General features: G+C 38.8%; 1 protein-coding gene across 7 annotated transcripts in view; it reads right to left on the reverse strand.

Annotated features, from left to right (window-relative positions):
• Positions 1-15,989, reverse strand: part of CDKAL1 (CDK5 regulatory subunit associated protein 1 like 1) — a 718,338-nt gene that overhangs the window by 224,319 nt on the left and 478,030 nt on the right. For all 7 annotated transcript variants that reach the window (XM_032247723.1, XM_032247719.1, XM_032247718.1 and 4 more), the window contains one exon: positions 12,200-12,345. In XM_032247723.1, coding sequence (XP_032103614.1) covers positions 12,200-12,345 — 146 coding nt within the window. The remainder of the gene's footprint in view (positions 1-12,199; positions 12,346-15,989) is intronic.

Consider the following 15,989-nt stretch of genomic DNA (forward strand, 5'->3'; position numbering starts at 1 on the left):
AGGCCGGTAAATAAAAGACAGTCTTTATTTGAAAACTACGCCCAGTTAAGACCTTTGGCTATAGTTGCTCATGGAACTGACCAGAAACAGACTAGCAGGCTACTAAGTTTGTGATGGACTTGGACGGCCGAAAACGCAGGATGGTACGCACAGCCCGCTACTGTACGACCCCTAAAGCAACTGCCAGGGCTCAAGCTGGTACCAGAAGGCAGTATTAGAACCCACTCAGCAGAGCATTCATCCGAATACCACCTCACATATGGGCACACAAGACAGGAGCAACAGAGAACAAAGGACTAGGGTGTATCCTTCACAGGAAAACTAGCGGCCACCACATGGGGTACTAAAGACTGTCCTTCAGTGCTTGCGCAGAAAGACTCCAGGATTTCCACCAAGCAAGATTTAACAATTCCTATTGAAAATCCATGTGTTTCTTTATTCTCCCATTTTTCAAATGGGAGTTTTACATATTTTCTTATTTCTATCCTATTTGACATTGGGAATGTTAGGATGCTTTTTAGTTTATGTCCATCAGCCCAGCCCATGGGAAGCCACACCTGGACTTCCTGAAAAGGACAGAGCGCCACCCAGAGATCACGTACTTATAAGAGGACAGGGTAACTAGACGGGACTGGGGCTCTCTCTCTCTTAGACAGAGTAAGCTCTGATGTAGCAAGAAGGGCAGACAAATGTTGTGACAAAGACTGCTAATTGCTCCCCACTATTCCATCTCCCCTTCTTTCCAAGAGACTCTTTAGTTTTTAAAGAGGGACAAAAAAAGGTCAAACTAAACACTAAATTTTTTTAGCCTCTCTTGCAGGTCAGTATGGTCATATGTCTAAGTTCTGACAATTTGACATCATCAAAAGTGGCATGTATGACTTTCAGAAAGTATTAAAAGGGAAGAAACACACACTTGTGTTTGCCCCTTGCCTTCCTACTCTCTGGAATGCAGATGTGACGGCTGGAGATGCAGTAGCCATCTTGGACCATGAGATGAAAGGTCAATCCTACACCTCTGACATGCTGGAGACTTACAGAGTTCCACCATCTACCTCTGGACATTATTTACATGGCTGAGAAATAAACTTTTATTTTTTATGCCACATTTTTTTCTGTCGCTTACAGATGAATCAAATTACAACTTTTATATACATAAATATATGTGCATGCAAATGTGTGCATGCGTGTATGTAACCTATTTAAAGCTTTTCTCTACACTGGTAGATTTAATTACATCACAGATACAATGAAACTTATAAAGTATAATTGTGTAAAAAAAGGGGATTCTCTTTCATGAAAGACCTGTAAATTCACTATTTCTTTCTCATCCATAAAAAGCCTATAATAAACATTTATGTTCCTCCCATACCAGATTTAACACTGGGGTTTTACCATACTTACCAGACATTCGGGCTTATAAACATCTATATAATATTAACCATAACGTTAAGAATACCAGTCCCTAAAAAACACTTAGCAAGTTTTACTAATCTCTTAATATTCTATACCTAACAAGTATTTGACACACAGTGTATAACCAATAAATACTAGCAGAATAAATGCAAAACTTAGTCTCTTTTTAAATTAATGTTAATTCACAGGGACATTTTGATCTTATTTCCAGAATTTAAATTGGTCAGATCTAATGATCTGAGATTCCGCCTTTAAAAAAAAAATTATGGGTTACATCACCCAGTCTTCTTTTTCTCATCATTTTCTGCTGACTTAATTAGGGCACCTTTTAGATATTACTGCAAAGTTCAACAGAACATTCAAAAGTATCCATATTGTACATTCTCCCTGGATTTCTTCCTGGTTTTCAGTAATGATATAAGGTCCTACGGAGTGGACCACTCACATAATGACGACTCAGTGAATGGGAGAATGATGACAGGGACGAGGACATGGAGGCAACGGTGACCCATCCTTGACTCTCTCTCCCTGTGTCTGCAGCAAGTGAGCAAACGGATCTGCGGTGAGGAATACGGGGTGCTTACAGGCAGGAGTTTAAGCTGCAGACTTAATATACTTGGCTCTAGGAAAGAAGGGTAAGTAGGAAGAAGACATGAGGTCTTAAAGGTTTTGAAATGTAGGTTAGAATGGGTAATAGCTTCGCAACATGTAACCACCACTGGCATAGCATTTTATTTTAAAACATATATATAACTTCTTTAAGAAACTCTGCAGTTTTACAATTAAAGACGTTTTTACAGATAAAACACTCATTACTTTTATTTGTAGTCTTTCTCCTCGTGGTCACATTCAAACATAGCTTCATTTTCTAAAACTTTTACATAAAAAATTGATACGTAATATTTTGCACATTTATGGAAGGTATATGTGATATTTTGATATATGCACACAAATTGTAATGATCAATTAAGAGTATTCAGGATATCTATTCCTTGAACATTTGTCATTTTCTGTGTTGGGAACATTTCAAATCTTCTAGCTATTTGAAACTATACAGTAAACTGTTGTTAATTATAGTCACACTACTGTGCTACCAAACACTAGCGCCCCTTCCTTATACCCACTATAGAGATCGGTTTGTACCCTTAACCAGTCTCTCTTCGTCACCACCTGGCTCCCTTTCCAGTCTTGGGTAAGCATCATTCTACGTTCTATCTCCATGAGATCAACTTTTTTAGCTCCCGCGTATGAGTGAGAACACGCAGTACTTGTCTTTCTGTGCCTGGCTTATTTCAGTTAACATAATGACCTTTGGTTCTATCCATGTTGTTGCCAATGATGAAATTTCGCTCTTTTTTATGGTTGAATAGTATTCCGGTGTGTGCTATATCTTTATCCATTCATCTGATGATGGACATTTAGGCTGATTCCTTATCTTGGCTATTGTGAACAGTGCTGCAATAAACCTGGGGGAACAGGTAACTCTTTGATACTGATTTCCTTCCCTTTGGATAACCAGCTAGCAGTGGGGCTGCTGGAGTGTATAGTAGTTCTGTTTCTACAAACATAGCTTCTTTATCAATCCCTTTATGCAGTGACTGGATGGAGAGAGAAAGTAAAAAGGAGGAGATGCTGATGATAGAATGTTGTATTAAATGTCCAGGAGATGGCATGTATAATATAATACTTTCTACTTAATAGTGTGGTACAATTTGAATTGGAAAATTATCATCCTTATTGTTTCCAAAAACTAGCCTATTTGGAAATTATAATAGCAATGAATAGAGTTTGGAGATCCACAAGCTAGAGCTTGAATCTGAACTCTAGCAATTATTAGCTCTGCGACTTCAGGCAAGTTATTTAACTTCTATGTGCCTGAATTTCCTCACCCTAAAATGGGGATAATAATATTTTGTATGTAATATGTGCCACTGTGAGAATTAAATGAGTTAATCCATATAAACCACACTGCATTCAACATATTATAGGCTCAATAAATATTGCCTAATAACTATTGCTAGCTATTAGCCAGCAGGGGTCCACAGAACACAGAATCTCTAAGAAGGCAAAATATTATGTTCCATTAAAGGGAACGTATCACTTTTTCTGAAAGAGCAGAGGACTTTCTTGTTTATGAAAAGAGAACTTTAATTAAAACAGACCAAGAAATACTGCTCTAAGCCTTACTCTTATTAGTTCCAGAGTTAAGCTCCATTCATTCAACAAACACCTATTATCCTGCCTTTTACTCGGGTCCCTTCCTGCCATGTGTACGGTGCAGAGCTGTGTGGGTGTCAACGAGGACAAACGGAGCACTGTGTTAGGGACTGAGGATGCAGCAGCCATAAAAGGACCATGAAGATTTCTGACTTTAGACATTAGTACATCTCAATAGGTTTTGAATACTCATGGTATTTGGAAAAGAAAGTAATCTAATAATATCTTTTTTTTTTTTTTCATATTCTGTAGAGCCCCCAGCCCAGTGCTTGCTTTTAAGAGGCAACTCTCAATAACACTTGACCCTTATTCCTTTCCTTGTCCTAGAACTGTATTGTCTCTTGGCTTTGGTGGTATTATTTCCTCCTGGGTCTCCACCTCCACGGGCCTGGCTCCACCTTTTTGCCTGCCACAGAGCCCTTTTCCCTTTCCCATTATTACTGAAATACTGGTGTTCTTTAGACTTCTGTTCTCACTCTTCCATTTTTCCTGCTGGATGATCTCACCACACATAACTTCATCTACTACTCAAATGCTGATTACTCCCAGTCATTTATCTCTAGACTCTCATCTTCCTTCTTGACTCCTGACCCGTATTTTCTATAGCCTAAGGGGGGCTCTTACCTGCATTTTCCAGATAGTCACTTAAAATTCAGCATGTCTAACATCAAAACTCAACTTTCCTACCCAAACTTCTCCTCCTTCTCATTTCCCTATCTGGGTCAACTACATCATTTTCTACCAAGTCTTACTTAAGATACCAAAGAGCTACTTTTAACAGCCATGCATGCCTTCCTCATCTTCTCCTCTAAGCGTGCAATGTAAATTTCTTCTCCTCAATTGAATCCATTGTATTGTGTCCAATGCTAGAGGAAAATGCCTTAGATCAGACCAACATTACAACACTATGGATATGAGGACTGGCTGGTTAATGACCTGGTCTGGATTTTCATCAAGGTTCTGTCACTAACTGCATGACTTTGGGAAACTATTCAACATCTTTGGGCCTTGAGGATTACACAACCTAAGACATACAATGATTTAACAGTAGTGCTTGGCACAAAAATAAACACCCAAAAATATTAATAATTGTTTTATTAGGATTATCATCTTAAGTATTGTTGGTATTCTTACCATTGCATTTATTACTAGTCTAAGCACATAATTGATAAAAATATATATCATTTAATTAATGTACGCTATTGAAACCAGTAAAAAGAACCACAGTAGAAACTGAGGTGTATAGTTCCAGTATGTGTTAATTCATTGGTGGCTTTTTTTTTTTTTTTTTTTGAGACAGGGTCTTGCTGTGTTGCCCAGGCTGGATTGCAGTGGTGTGATATTGGATCATGGCAGCCTCTGCCTCCCAGGCTCAACTGATCCTCCTACCTCAGTCCAAGTAGCTGGGACTACAGGCAAGTGCCACCACGCTCGGCTAATTTTTGGTAGAGATGGGGTTTTGCTATGTTGTCCAGGCTGTTCTTGAAATCCTGGACTCAAGTGATCTACCTGCCTCAGGCTCTCAAAGTGCTGGGATTACAGGTGTGAGCCACCATGCCTGGCCTCAACAAAACCTTTTTTAAGCCATTCTGAACCTCGACATTTACTTTATAAAATGTAAATTAGACATACCCTACCTACTTGGCTAAGTTTTTGTAACATAATGAGTTGATATGTAAGCTCTGTGGAATATGAAAGCACTCTGTCAAAAAAAAGAAAACTGCTATTATTCTATGACTTTGTGCATATGTGATTTGACCCTTGTTTATGATATACCACTGAGACAAGAAAAACACGTAAGGGATTCAGGGAAGATGATTTCTGAAAGGAATAACATAGTCACATTATAAAGGAAGGATATAAAGTAAATGAAGTTGAGGAAAAATAAGATTCCTTTCTTGACCAGGCTACAAGGAAATGGAAAGCAAGTCAACATAAAATAGTTTCCTTCAAACCAATGAATCAAATCCGGGGTAGCCCCCCAAATTATATGGTATTTAGCACACCATGTCCTGATCTAGTTAGCGTATAATCTTCTAAATATAACAACACACTAGAGAAGAAAAAAAAAGTAAATACGTTTTTCTGCTAAATAATGGATCCAATGAGATGTATATGTATATTCGTTTGAAAAGGTCTAAAAGTAGCAATGGAGCGAAGGGAAAAGAACTTCATTACCTCAGAAAGAAATTTGGCAAGAGATAAAAAGAGTGAACAAGACCTTAGGGGCACCCGAAATAACAGCTTAGCTAAAGATATTAGAAAGGATGACATAAAGCCAGAAAACAGCTTCAGGGAATTATTTTGCCTAAAGTATTTTGGAGGTGGTTACTCAGCGAACAGAAACACATCTGGGAATGCATCTGGAAGAAAACATAATTATCTAATCCTTGCTGAATCATTCTTTTTTTTTTCTCCTGCATTTCTTTTCTTCTCTTCTGACAAATATTCTGCTTATGTATCCAGGCCACTAGGACTCAAACTAGTGAGTAAGGCAGAACAAAAGACTAATTTAATATAACACAGCTTTTATCAGATTGTGTTCCAATAAGCACACATGGATGAGCAGGACTAATGATAGGAAAGAAAAGTTACTCAGGATGTTAACAGTTTAGCATCATTTTTGCAGACAGACTGGAAAGGCAGGTCATAGGGTACGCTGGGTGATGTAAGTTAGCTCAATGACTCACTAAAAGACATCATCCTGCCAACGTAATACTGCCTTTATTCCCCCGTGCCCCTTCCACTGAATGAGTGTACGGTGGAGAGATCAGAGGATGAAACTCCTCTGCAAGTCTGCTACTTCCCCTCTTGGTTGTTCTCTCCTCTCCCCGCAAAAGATTCCCCTTTGCCTGTGAGTGCTCATTGCTTATTAGTTGCGGCATTTCACTGGACAATCTCTGGGTATAGTGAACTTAGGAGAATAATAATAAATATCACAGTACTGAAATGGTTAATATTCTATAAGCAACAAGGGAAATTAACCCTGAAGTACACAGTACATAAAGAAATGACGATGGCAAATTATAAAATGAATGACACGAGGGGATTAAAAATCGACACAGAGACGCCACAGTAAGATGCAACATAGATCCATGCAACTTGAGGGTAAAAACAGAACTGTTTATTAATTCATTCCAAATGGATTTACCAAGTGAGAAAGATAGAGATGTTAACTAGTAAAGATCTAGCTAACTAAACCAAAAAGCTACTGGAGTTCTAGCAACATAATTTGTCTAGAGTTAGGTCTTTTAATATATAAACTGTTTCATTTCTTAAATATCTACCCATAGGATATTCTTACATGTTTCTTTCACATTTTAATGTGTGAATTTGAGGACTTAAAGATTCTTTTACTTAGCATTAAAACATACGTTTAAGAACTCTGCATATTGTCATTTTTTGAATATATGTTAATGCATGGCTTATGTTGGAGAGTGACTATAAATTCACTGCTGCTCAAATGATGGAGGCCCATTTAAAGTCCTTGTCTAATGCCTCAGGGCCTTAGGGACCCTAATTATATCATCCCCAACATTATGTAACACAAAACCACTGAATTGGGAAGTAACTCTCTCAAAATTACCTGGAAAAAAAAAATGAATCATTCATGTTTTATACTTCTAGAAAAATCTCAGCAATAAGTTAAAAAGATAACAGAGATATCAGTTATATAACAATGAATGATAGTTAAAATATATAAGACACATATTTTAAAATATAAAAACACAGTTTTTTTTTTTTTTTTTTTTTTTTTTAAAGTCACTTGTCACACAGGCTGGAGTACAATGATCATGCTCACTGTAACCTCAAACTTCCAGGTTCAGGTGATGCTTCTGCCTCAGCCTCCCTAGTAGTTGAGAATACAGGTACACACTAGCATGCTCAGCTAATTTTTTTGATTTTTATTGTTTTGTAAAGATAGGGTCTAACAGACTGGTGTGGAACTCTTGGCCTCAAGTGATCATCCTACCTGAGCCTCCCAAAGTGTTGGAATTACAAATGTGAGCCACTGCACGCAGCCAATCACAGATTATTTCTAAAACCAGAACTGCACTACTTGCTTTGTTTTATATAATTTCTTCCCCTATGCCTACAAATCCCATTATATATTTCAAAAAATCATCTTACCCATTTAGATAAAAATATCAAATTACTCAGTTAATGTTAAATTGGATTAATAAATCTGAACAGAATAATTTAAGTCATATGATTGTTCATGGCCAGCTGTTTTAAATTAGTATATTAATTCATTTAGACGCTCTTCTTTGCAAAGGCTGCATGATTTAATAAATTCCCTTATGCCTCCACATGTGCCAACGCTGCTAGGTTATCTTGTATCCAGCTGCTGTTGTGATGATGGCTGCCAACTTTCAAACAACTGAAGAGAATAATGAACCAGCTTAGTTGGCTCAGATGTAAACTTACATTGCTCCCAGCTAAAACACGGGCCATTTTCAACAGTAAAGAAAATTAATTAAAAGGATTTCACCTCCACTGTTTGAGAATCACGGCTCCACCAATATCACAGAATTAGCAGTTTAAAAGCTTGCAGCTTCAGGTAAACTCCCAAAGTCTAGATTTCAATCTTAAATGCTGTAGGTTGTCTTAAAAAATAGATTTTTTTTTTTTTAAAGAAAACAGATCAGGAAATGCCTTGTCCACAACTTACAACATAACATTTGAGAAGCCTCACGTTGCTGGAGGCTTTTATTTATTAAAGGTACATTACAAAAAAGGCTTCAAAGACTTCAGGGGAAATAAAAGATGCAAAGGAAATAGGCCGCCATTTAGGAAGGATTTAAAAACCAACAGAGAAAGAAAGCACGAAACATACCACTTGAAGTCAGGCTCATTTTATGAATGAGTGGTAGGCACAAATCAGCCAAGAGTGAAAATATTGTACTGAATTTTAAGAAAGGCCGGACAAGACAATTTTCTGCTGGATCAGTTATCCAGACCAGCGGGTGGAAAGAAAGTCCTGAAACTTTGGTGTTGCCAGAATAAGCACTAATCTATTTGGCATAAAGCAATACTAGTTTTTATAGGGGAAAGGAGGTCAAATATAAGAACTATTCAAAATATTTCATTTCTTTCTTTTTATTTCTTCCTTTTTTTTTTTTGAGATGGAGTCTCATGCTGCTGACCAGGCTGGAGAGCAGTGGCACAATCTCAGCTCACTGTAAAGTCTGCTCCCGAGTTCAAGTGATTCTCCCGCCTCAGCTTCCCGAGGAGCTGGGATTACAGGCACGCACCACCATGCCCGGCTAATTTTGTATGTATTTTTTCTTAGTAGAGATGAGGTTTCACCATCCTGGCCAGGCTGGTCTTGAACTCCTGACTTCAGGTGATCCACCCACCTCAGTCTCCCAAAGTGCGAGATTACAGGTGTGAGCCACTGTGCCTTGCCTAAAATATTTCATTTATTTCTAAATGACCATAATAGTTGGAAATTATTCACTAGGTAGATGGACTTCCCTAAGAGGATAGGAAAACCCTTGTTCACTAAAGGGCAAAGATAATTATACCGTCCTCATGGGAGTAAGGCTGTACTATTCTTCAAAAGTAATGGACTAGACAAAATACATAATTTTTTGGTTCTGATGAACTTTCTAAAACTACGCAAGGATAACTCTTTAATTTAATTAAATCAATTAATTTTTTTGAAACGGAGTCTTGAACTGTTGCCAAGGCTGGAGTGCAGTGGCATGATCTCAGCTCACTGCAGCCTCTGCCTCCCTCGTTCAAGTGATTCTCCTGCCTCAGCCTCCAGAGTAGCTGAGATTACAGGCATGTGCCACCATGCCCAGCTAATTTGTTGTATTTTAAGTAGAGACGGGGTTTCACCGTGTTGTACAGGCTCGTATTGAACTCCTGACCTCGTGATTTGCCTGCCTTGGCCTCCCAAAGTGCTGGGATTACAGGAATGAGCCACCGTGCCCAGCCTATTTTATTTTTCGAGATGGGGTCTCACTCTGTCAGCAAGACTGGAGTGTAGCGGCATGATCTTGGCTCACTGCAACCTCTGTCTCCCAGGCTCGATCGATTCTCCCACCTCAGCCCCCCAAGTAGTTGGGACCACAGGTGCAAGCCAACATGCCTGGCTAATTTTTTGTATTTTGGTAAAGATGGGTTTTTACCATGTTGCCCAGGTTGGTCTTGAACTCCTGAGCTCAGGAGATCCACCCGCTTTAGCCTCCCAATGTACTGGGATTACAGGCACGAGCCACCATACCAGGCCTAGGATCACTTTATTAGCAGTGATAATCTGATTTCTTTTTTTAAAAAAATAGGTGACCTGAAGTTTTCTCAGTCATCTGCTATACATAAACAGGTATACCACACTGGCTGCCCACTACAGTTTTCTGATATATCTTACTTACAATCTAAATGTGAAATTATATACCAGGGTTGCTTCTGCCCTTGCTGCAGATACACAATAGAGAGTTAATTTAAAAATCTCGTCAAGATGCTAACTGACTAGACTCATACTCCGCAATCCAAGTGACTCACGGCACTTGAAACTAAAATTATGGCTGGGTGGGTGTGGGATGCAGTGTCTTCTCAGGCATCTCCTGTATCTTCTCCAGGTAAGCCTCACATTTTTATTGCTAGAAATACTAGAGATCCCTGGGAACACAGTGGGTTCTAGGATCCTCCAGTTGGTTGAATGCTTCTAGAAAAACTAAATGGATGCCTCACGATAACTCAGAATCCAGAGAAAGGACCCTGATTCAAAGAAATCCAAGAGACTACTTTCTAATACCTGACATAATCATCTTTTTACCTCTATATAGCTCATGGATGCTGTTGGAACTGTTCAAGATGGAACGGATTTAACAGAACAGCGTTAACTTGCTGTGAAACTGTTGCCTGGTTAAGTAGCCACGGTGATTCCTCCAACAACTGAGTCAGCCCTCAACCAAATCCAGATAAGACAGAGGTGCTGATTCCTTAACCCGTTTTAATCACATTAATGCAAGAAATTATCTGGAAAATGTTCTAGTCTATTCTGCACACGGGATGCATGTCTACACTTGGGAAAATATTATGTAACAAGTATGAAGTTTTTATTTCCTACTGCTGTAATAAGCAAACAACGCAGAAATTTCACAGGTACAACAACTGACTTGAAATTCTGAAAATATGCCATTCACCAGTGCCAGTGTGCCCAAAAGAACTCTCTTATATGAGACAAATTTGCCTGCAATAACAGAATAAAGGCAAGAAAGGGCTACAGGCCAACAACAGACATTTAACATAAAAATCTGTATTCTTTTGCCTTACATGGTTCTGTTGAAAATCTGAAAGTATTAAAAAGGGTAGAGATCTGTTTTCCATTTTCCACTTTGAAGGCTGTAACAGTTAACAAATACACTTTCTATTCACTGATTTGAATATCTGGACAATTAGCTATAATTGTTTGAATGTCCACCAAGTAGCTTTACTCCTGGTGGTTACGATAATCAAGAACGCCTAGAGGTAAAAAAAGTTAGAAAGATATATAAGGGAAAAGTATGGAAGAATGTAAAAAGGAAAAAAAAAAAAAAAAAGAAAAAGATTTTAAAACGATCGTATGCAGTTAGGATAAATGACTAATTAAAGGTGGAAAAAATAATTGCTTACAATTTGTATAAAGCAATCATATCCATGCAGTACTCTGACACAGTACAAAGGTACATAATTATAAACAAGAAGATGGAAATAAAAAGTTGCATCTTAATTAAGAAAAACAACAGAGAAAAAAGCCATGGAAAAAATTTATGGAAAGTAGGAAGACCCAGGCCACAAATATGGCAAGACAAATGACATATCCCCGAGGGGAGAACAGTGTCCTTGACTTGAGAAGGCTCTGTGTGACCCTGGCCAGCGCTTCCGTTTCCTGGCCAGCATAATCACAGAAGGCAGTCAATGTTTGGTGATGAGGAGCAGTATTCTGAAGAACATAATTAAGGGCTGCAAGTATGTTCTGTGGAAACAAAATTATCATTCATGTCTGACATTGTGTAAATATGCCTTAATTTTGGTCAATAGCAATTTGAACCTTAAAAATTAGAATCCTCAAACCTCCTTGTAAATCACAATTCTTTAAGCAAACTACAGGGATTTGTGTGTGAAAGCAGAGACATTCCAGATACTCTCTAAAAAATGCTGTTCAGTAGAAAATTATCTATTTTGTAGTGACATGATTTGGCCTCTCTCCATGTCAAAACCAGCTCATAACTTCAAAAAGCCACATTAAAGGAGATTTACACAGAGCAAAGCAAAAGCAGTTTCCATCCACCAGGTCAGGTATAAAAATAATCACAATTCACATTACCTTAAAAAGACTGGCAATCTTACACAAATTAATGGCATGTTGTGTACAGATGGAAGGTGGATATAAACTGAGGAGAAAGAAAAAGCCACATCAAAGGTGCCAAGAAGACTGAAAGGCTTTGAAATCTTCGCAAGTCTCGCCTTCTCTCTTATACCTTTAATTGTAAGGCTGTAATAAGGGCATTTTTGCCACAAGCTCTTGAAAGAAAAAAGAAATGGTTATTTTCTTAAGTACTAACAGACTTACTTCTCTTTGAGAAAATCCACTACTCTTTTGAAGTCAGCCACACAGTATTCTCTTTTCATTTCCATGAGTACGCTGTCGGAGGCAGACTGGACTGGTATGTGCAGAAATGCGTAGACTCTGGGGTGATTAAGGATTTTCGCCATTTCCTTAAAAAAATGGAAGGAGAAAACATTAATCGTTTTAACAAATTGTGGAATGGTTTTCCACACATCAACACAAGCGCAAGCAAGTAAATATACTAGTTGAAAACAGACCAATCACCGAAGCTCTTAAAGTGAACATCAATTGGCAATATTCTATGATGAGATTTGGGAATTCAATATCGCTTTTAGAGGATTCCACAGGAGGATTATTTTTTCATGCTTTCTGTTTCTCTGAGGTGACAAAAAAGAGATAAAGTAACTATGCCCAAACAATAAGAAAGATTTTTCAGTACTCCAAAACAAACACCGTTCCTGCTTCACTTCAAAGAAGTTTTACATTCGCCTGGTTACATTTGTGGGAAAAACAGCAATATTTAAGGCAAACACTTGAGATCCCATAATCCCCTATACTTGAATAGAGAAAGTTTCCAAGTTTAGGTTAACACATTTTTTTTTTATTGCATTTTAGGTTTTGGGTTACATGTGAAGAACATGCAAGATTGTTGCATAGGTACACACATGGCAGTGTAATTTGCTGCCTTCCTCCCCATCACCTATATCTGGCATTTCTCCCCATGCTATCTCTCCACAACTCCCTACCCAATACTGTCCCTCCCCTATTTCCCCCCTACAGACCCCAGTGTGTGATGCTCCCCTCCCTGTGTCCATGTGTTCTCATTGTTCAACACCCACCTATGAGTGAGAACATGCGGTGTTTGATTTTCTGTTCTTGTGTCAGTTTGCTGAGAATGATGGTTTCCAGGTTCATCCATGTCCCTACAAAGGACGTGAACTCATCGTTTTTGATGAGTGCATAGTATTCTATGGCGTGTATGTGCCACATTTTCCCTGTCCAGTCTATCATCGATGGGCATTTGGGTTGGCTCTAGGTCTTTGCTATTGTAAGCTGTGCTGCAATGAACATTTGTGTGCATGTGTCCTTATAGTAGAACGATTTATAATCCTTTGGATATATACCCAGTAATGGGATTGCTGGGTCAAATGGAATTTCTATTCCTAGGTCCTTGAGGAATCACCACACTGTCTTCCACAATGGATGAACTAATTTACACTCCACCAACAGTGTAAAAGTGTTCCTATTTCTCCACATCCTCTCCAGCATCTGTTGTCTCCAGATTTTTTAATGATCGCCATTCTAACTGGCATGAGATGGTATCTCAATGTAGTTTTGATTGGCATTTCTCTAAAGACCAGGGATGATGAGCATTTTTTCATATGCTTGTTGGCCTCATGTATGTCTTCTTTTTTTTTTTTTTTTTTGAGATGGGGTTTTTCTCTTTTTTCCCCGGCTGCAGTGCAATGGCGCGATCTCGGCTCACCGCAACCTCCGCCTCCTAGGTTCAGGCAATTCTCCTGCCTCAGCCTCCTGAGTAGCTGGGATTACAGGCACGCGCCACCATGCCCAGCTAATGTTTTGTATTTTTAGTAGAGACGGGGTTTCACCGTGTTGACAAGGATGGTCTAGATCTCTTGACCTCATGATCCACCCGCCTCGGCCTCCCAAAGTGCTGGAATTACAGGCTTGAGCCACTGCACCCGGCCGTATGTCTTCTTTTGTAAAGTGTGTGTCCATATCCTTCACCCACTTTTGAATGCGCTTCTTTGTTTTATACTTGTAAATCTGTTTTAGTTCTTTGTAGATTCTGGATATCAGCCCTTTGTCAGATGGGTAGATTGCAAAAATTTTCTCCCATTCTGTTGGTTGCCGATTCACTCTAACAACTGTTTCTTTTGCTGTGCAGAAGCTGTGGAGTTTAATTAGGTCCCATTTGTCTATTTTGGCTTTTGTTGCCAATGCTTTTGGTGTTTTGGTCATGAAGTCCTTGCCTACGCCTATGTCCTGAATGGTTTTGCCTAGATTTTCTTCTAGGGTTTTTATGGTGTTAGGTCTTATGTTTAAGTCTTTAATCCATCTGGAGTTAATTTTAGTGTAAGGTGTCAGGAAGGGGTCCAGTTTCTGCTTCCTGCATATGGCTAGCCAGTTTTCCCAACACCATTTATTAAACAGGGAATCCTTTCCCCATTGCTTGTTTTTGTCAGGTTTGTCAAAAATTGGATGGTTGTTAATGTGTTGTGTTGCCTCCAAGGCCTCTGTTCTGTTCCATTGGTCTATATCTCTGTTTTGGTACCAGTACCATGCTGTTTTGATTACTGTAGGCTTGTAGTATAGTTTGAAGTCTGGTAGTGTGATGCCTCCGCTTTGTGCTTTTTGCTTAGAACTGACTTGGCTATGCAGGCTCTTTTGCTTCCATATGAAGTTTAAGGTGGTTTTTTCCAGTTCTGTGAAGAAAGTCATTAGTAGCTTGATGGGGATAGCTTTGAATCTGTAAATTACTTTGGGCAGTATGGCCATTTTCATGATATTGATTCTTCCTAACCATGAACATGGAATGTTTCCACATCTGTTTGTGTCCTCTCTTATATCGTTGATCAGTGGTTTGTAGTTCTCCTTGAAGAGGTCCTTTTACCTTCCTTGTTAGTTGTATTCCTAGGTATTTTATTCTCTTTGCAGCAATTGTGAATGGTAGTTCATTCTTGATTGGGCTCTCTTTAAGTCTGTTATTGGTGTATAGGAATGCTTGTGATTTTTGCACATTGATTTTGCATCCTGAGACTTTGCTGAAGTTGCTTATCAGTTTCCGGAGATTTTGGGCTGAGATGATGGGGTCTTCCAGATATACAATCATGTCATCTGCAAATAGAGATAATTTGGCTTCTTCCTTTCCTATTTGAATACGCTTTATTTCTTTTTCTTGCCTGATTGCTCTGGCTAGAACTTCCAATACCATTTTGAATAGGAGTGGTGACAGGGGCATCCTTGCCTAGTGCCAGATTTGAAAGGGAATGCTTCCAGTTTTTGCCCATTCAGTATGATATTGGCTGTTGGTTTGTCATAAATAGCTTTTATTGTTTTGAGATACATTCCGTCAACACCTAGTTTATTGAGGGTTTTCAGTATAAAGCGCTGTTGTATTTTGTCAAAGGCCTTCTCTGCATCAATTGAGATAATCATGTGGCTTTTGTCTTTGGTTCTGTTTATGATGTGAATTACGTTTATAGACTTGCGTTTGCTGAACCAGCCTTGAATCCCTGGGATGAGGCCTACTTGATCATGGTGGATAAGCTTTTTGATGTGCTGTTGCAATTGGTTTGCCCGTATTTTATCGAAGATTTTTGCATCTGTGTTCATCATGTATATGGGCCTGAAGTTTTCTTTTCTTGCTGAGTCTCTGCCAGGTTTTGGTATCAGGATGATGTTGGTCTCATAAAATGATTTAGGAAGGATTCCTTCTTTTTGGATTGTTTGGAATAGTTTCATAAGGAATGGTACCAGCTGCTCTTTGTGTGTCTGTTAGAATTCGGCTGTGAACCCAACTGGACCTGAGCTTTATTTGGGTGGTAGGCTCTTAATTGCTGCCTCAACTTCCGACCTTGTTATTCGTCTATTCAGGGTTTCGACTTCTTCCTGGTTTAGGCTTGGGAGGAGGCAAGTGTCCAGGAATTTATCCATTTATTGCAGGTTTAGTAGTTTATATGCATAGAGTTATTTGTAATAATCTTCGATGATAGTTTGTGTTTCTATGAAATCTGCGGTGATATCCCCTTTATCGTTTCTTATTGCATCT

Source organism: Sapajus apella, unplaced genomic scaffold, assembly GCF_009761245.1.
Source record: "Sapajus apella isolate SASKATOON/1434 unplaced genomic scaffold, GSC_monkey_1.0 scaffold63, whole genome shotgun sequence".
NCBI classification, from domain to species: Eukaryota; Metazoa; Chordata; class Mammalia; order Primates; family Cebidae; genus Sapajus; species Sapajus apella.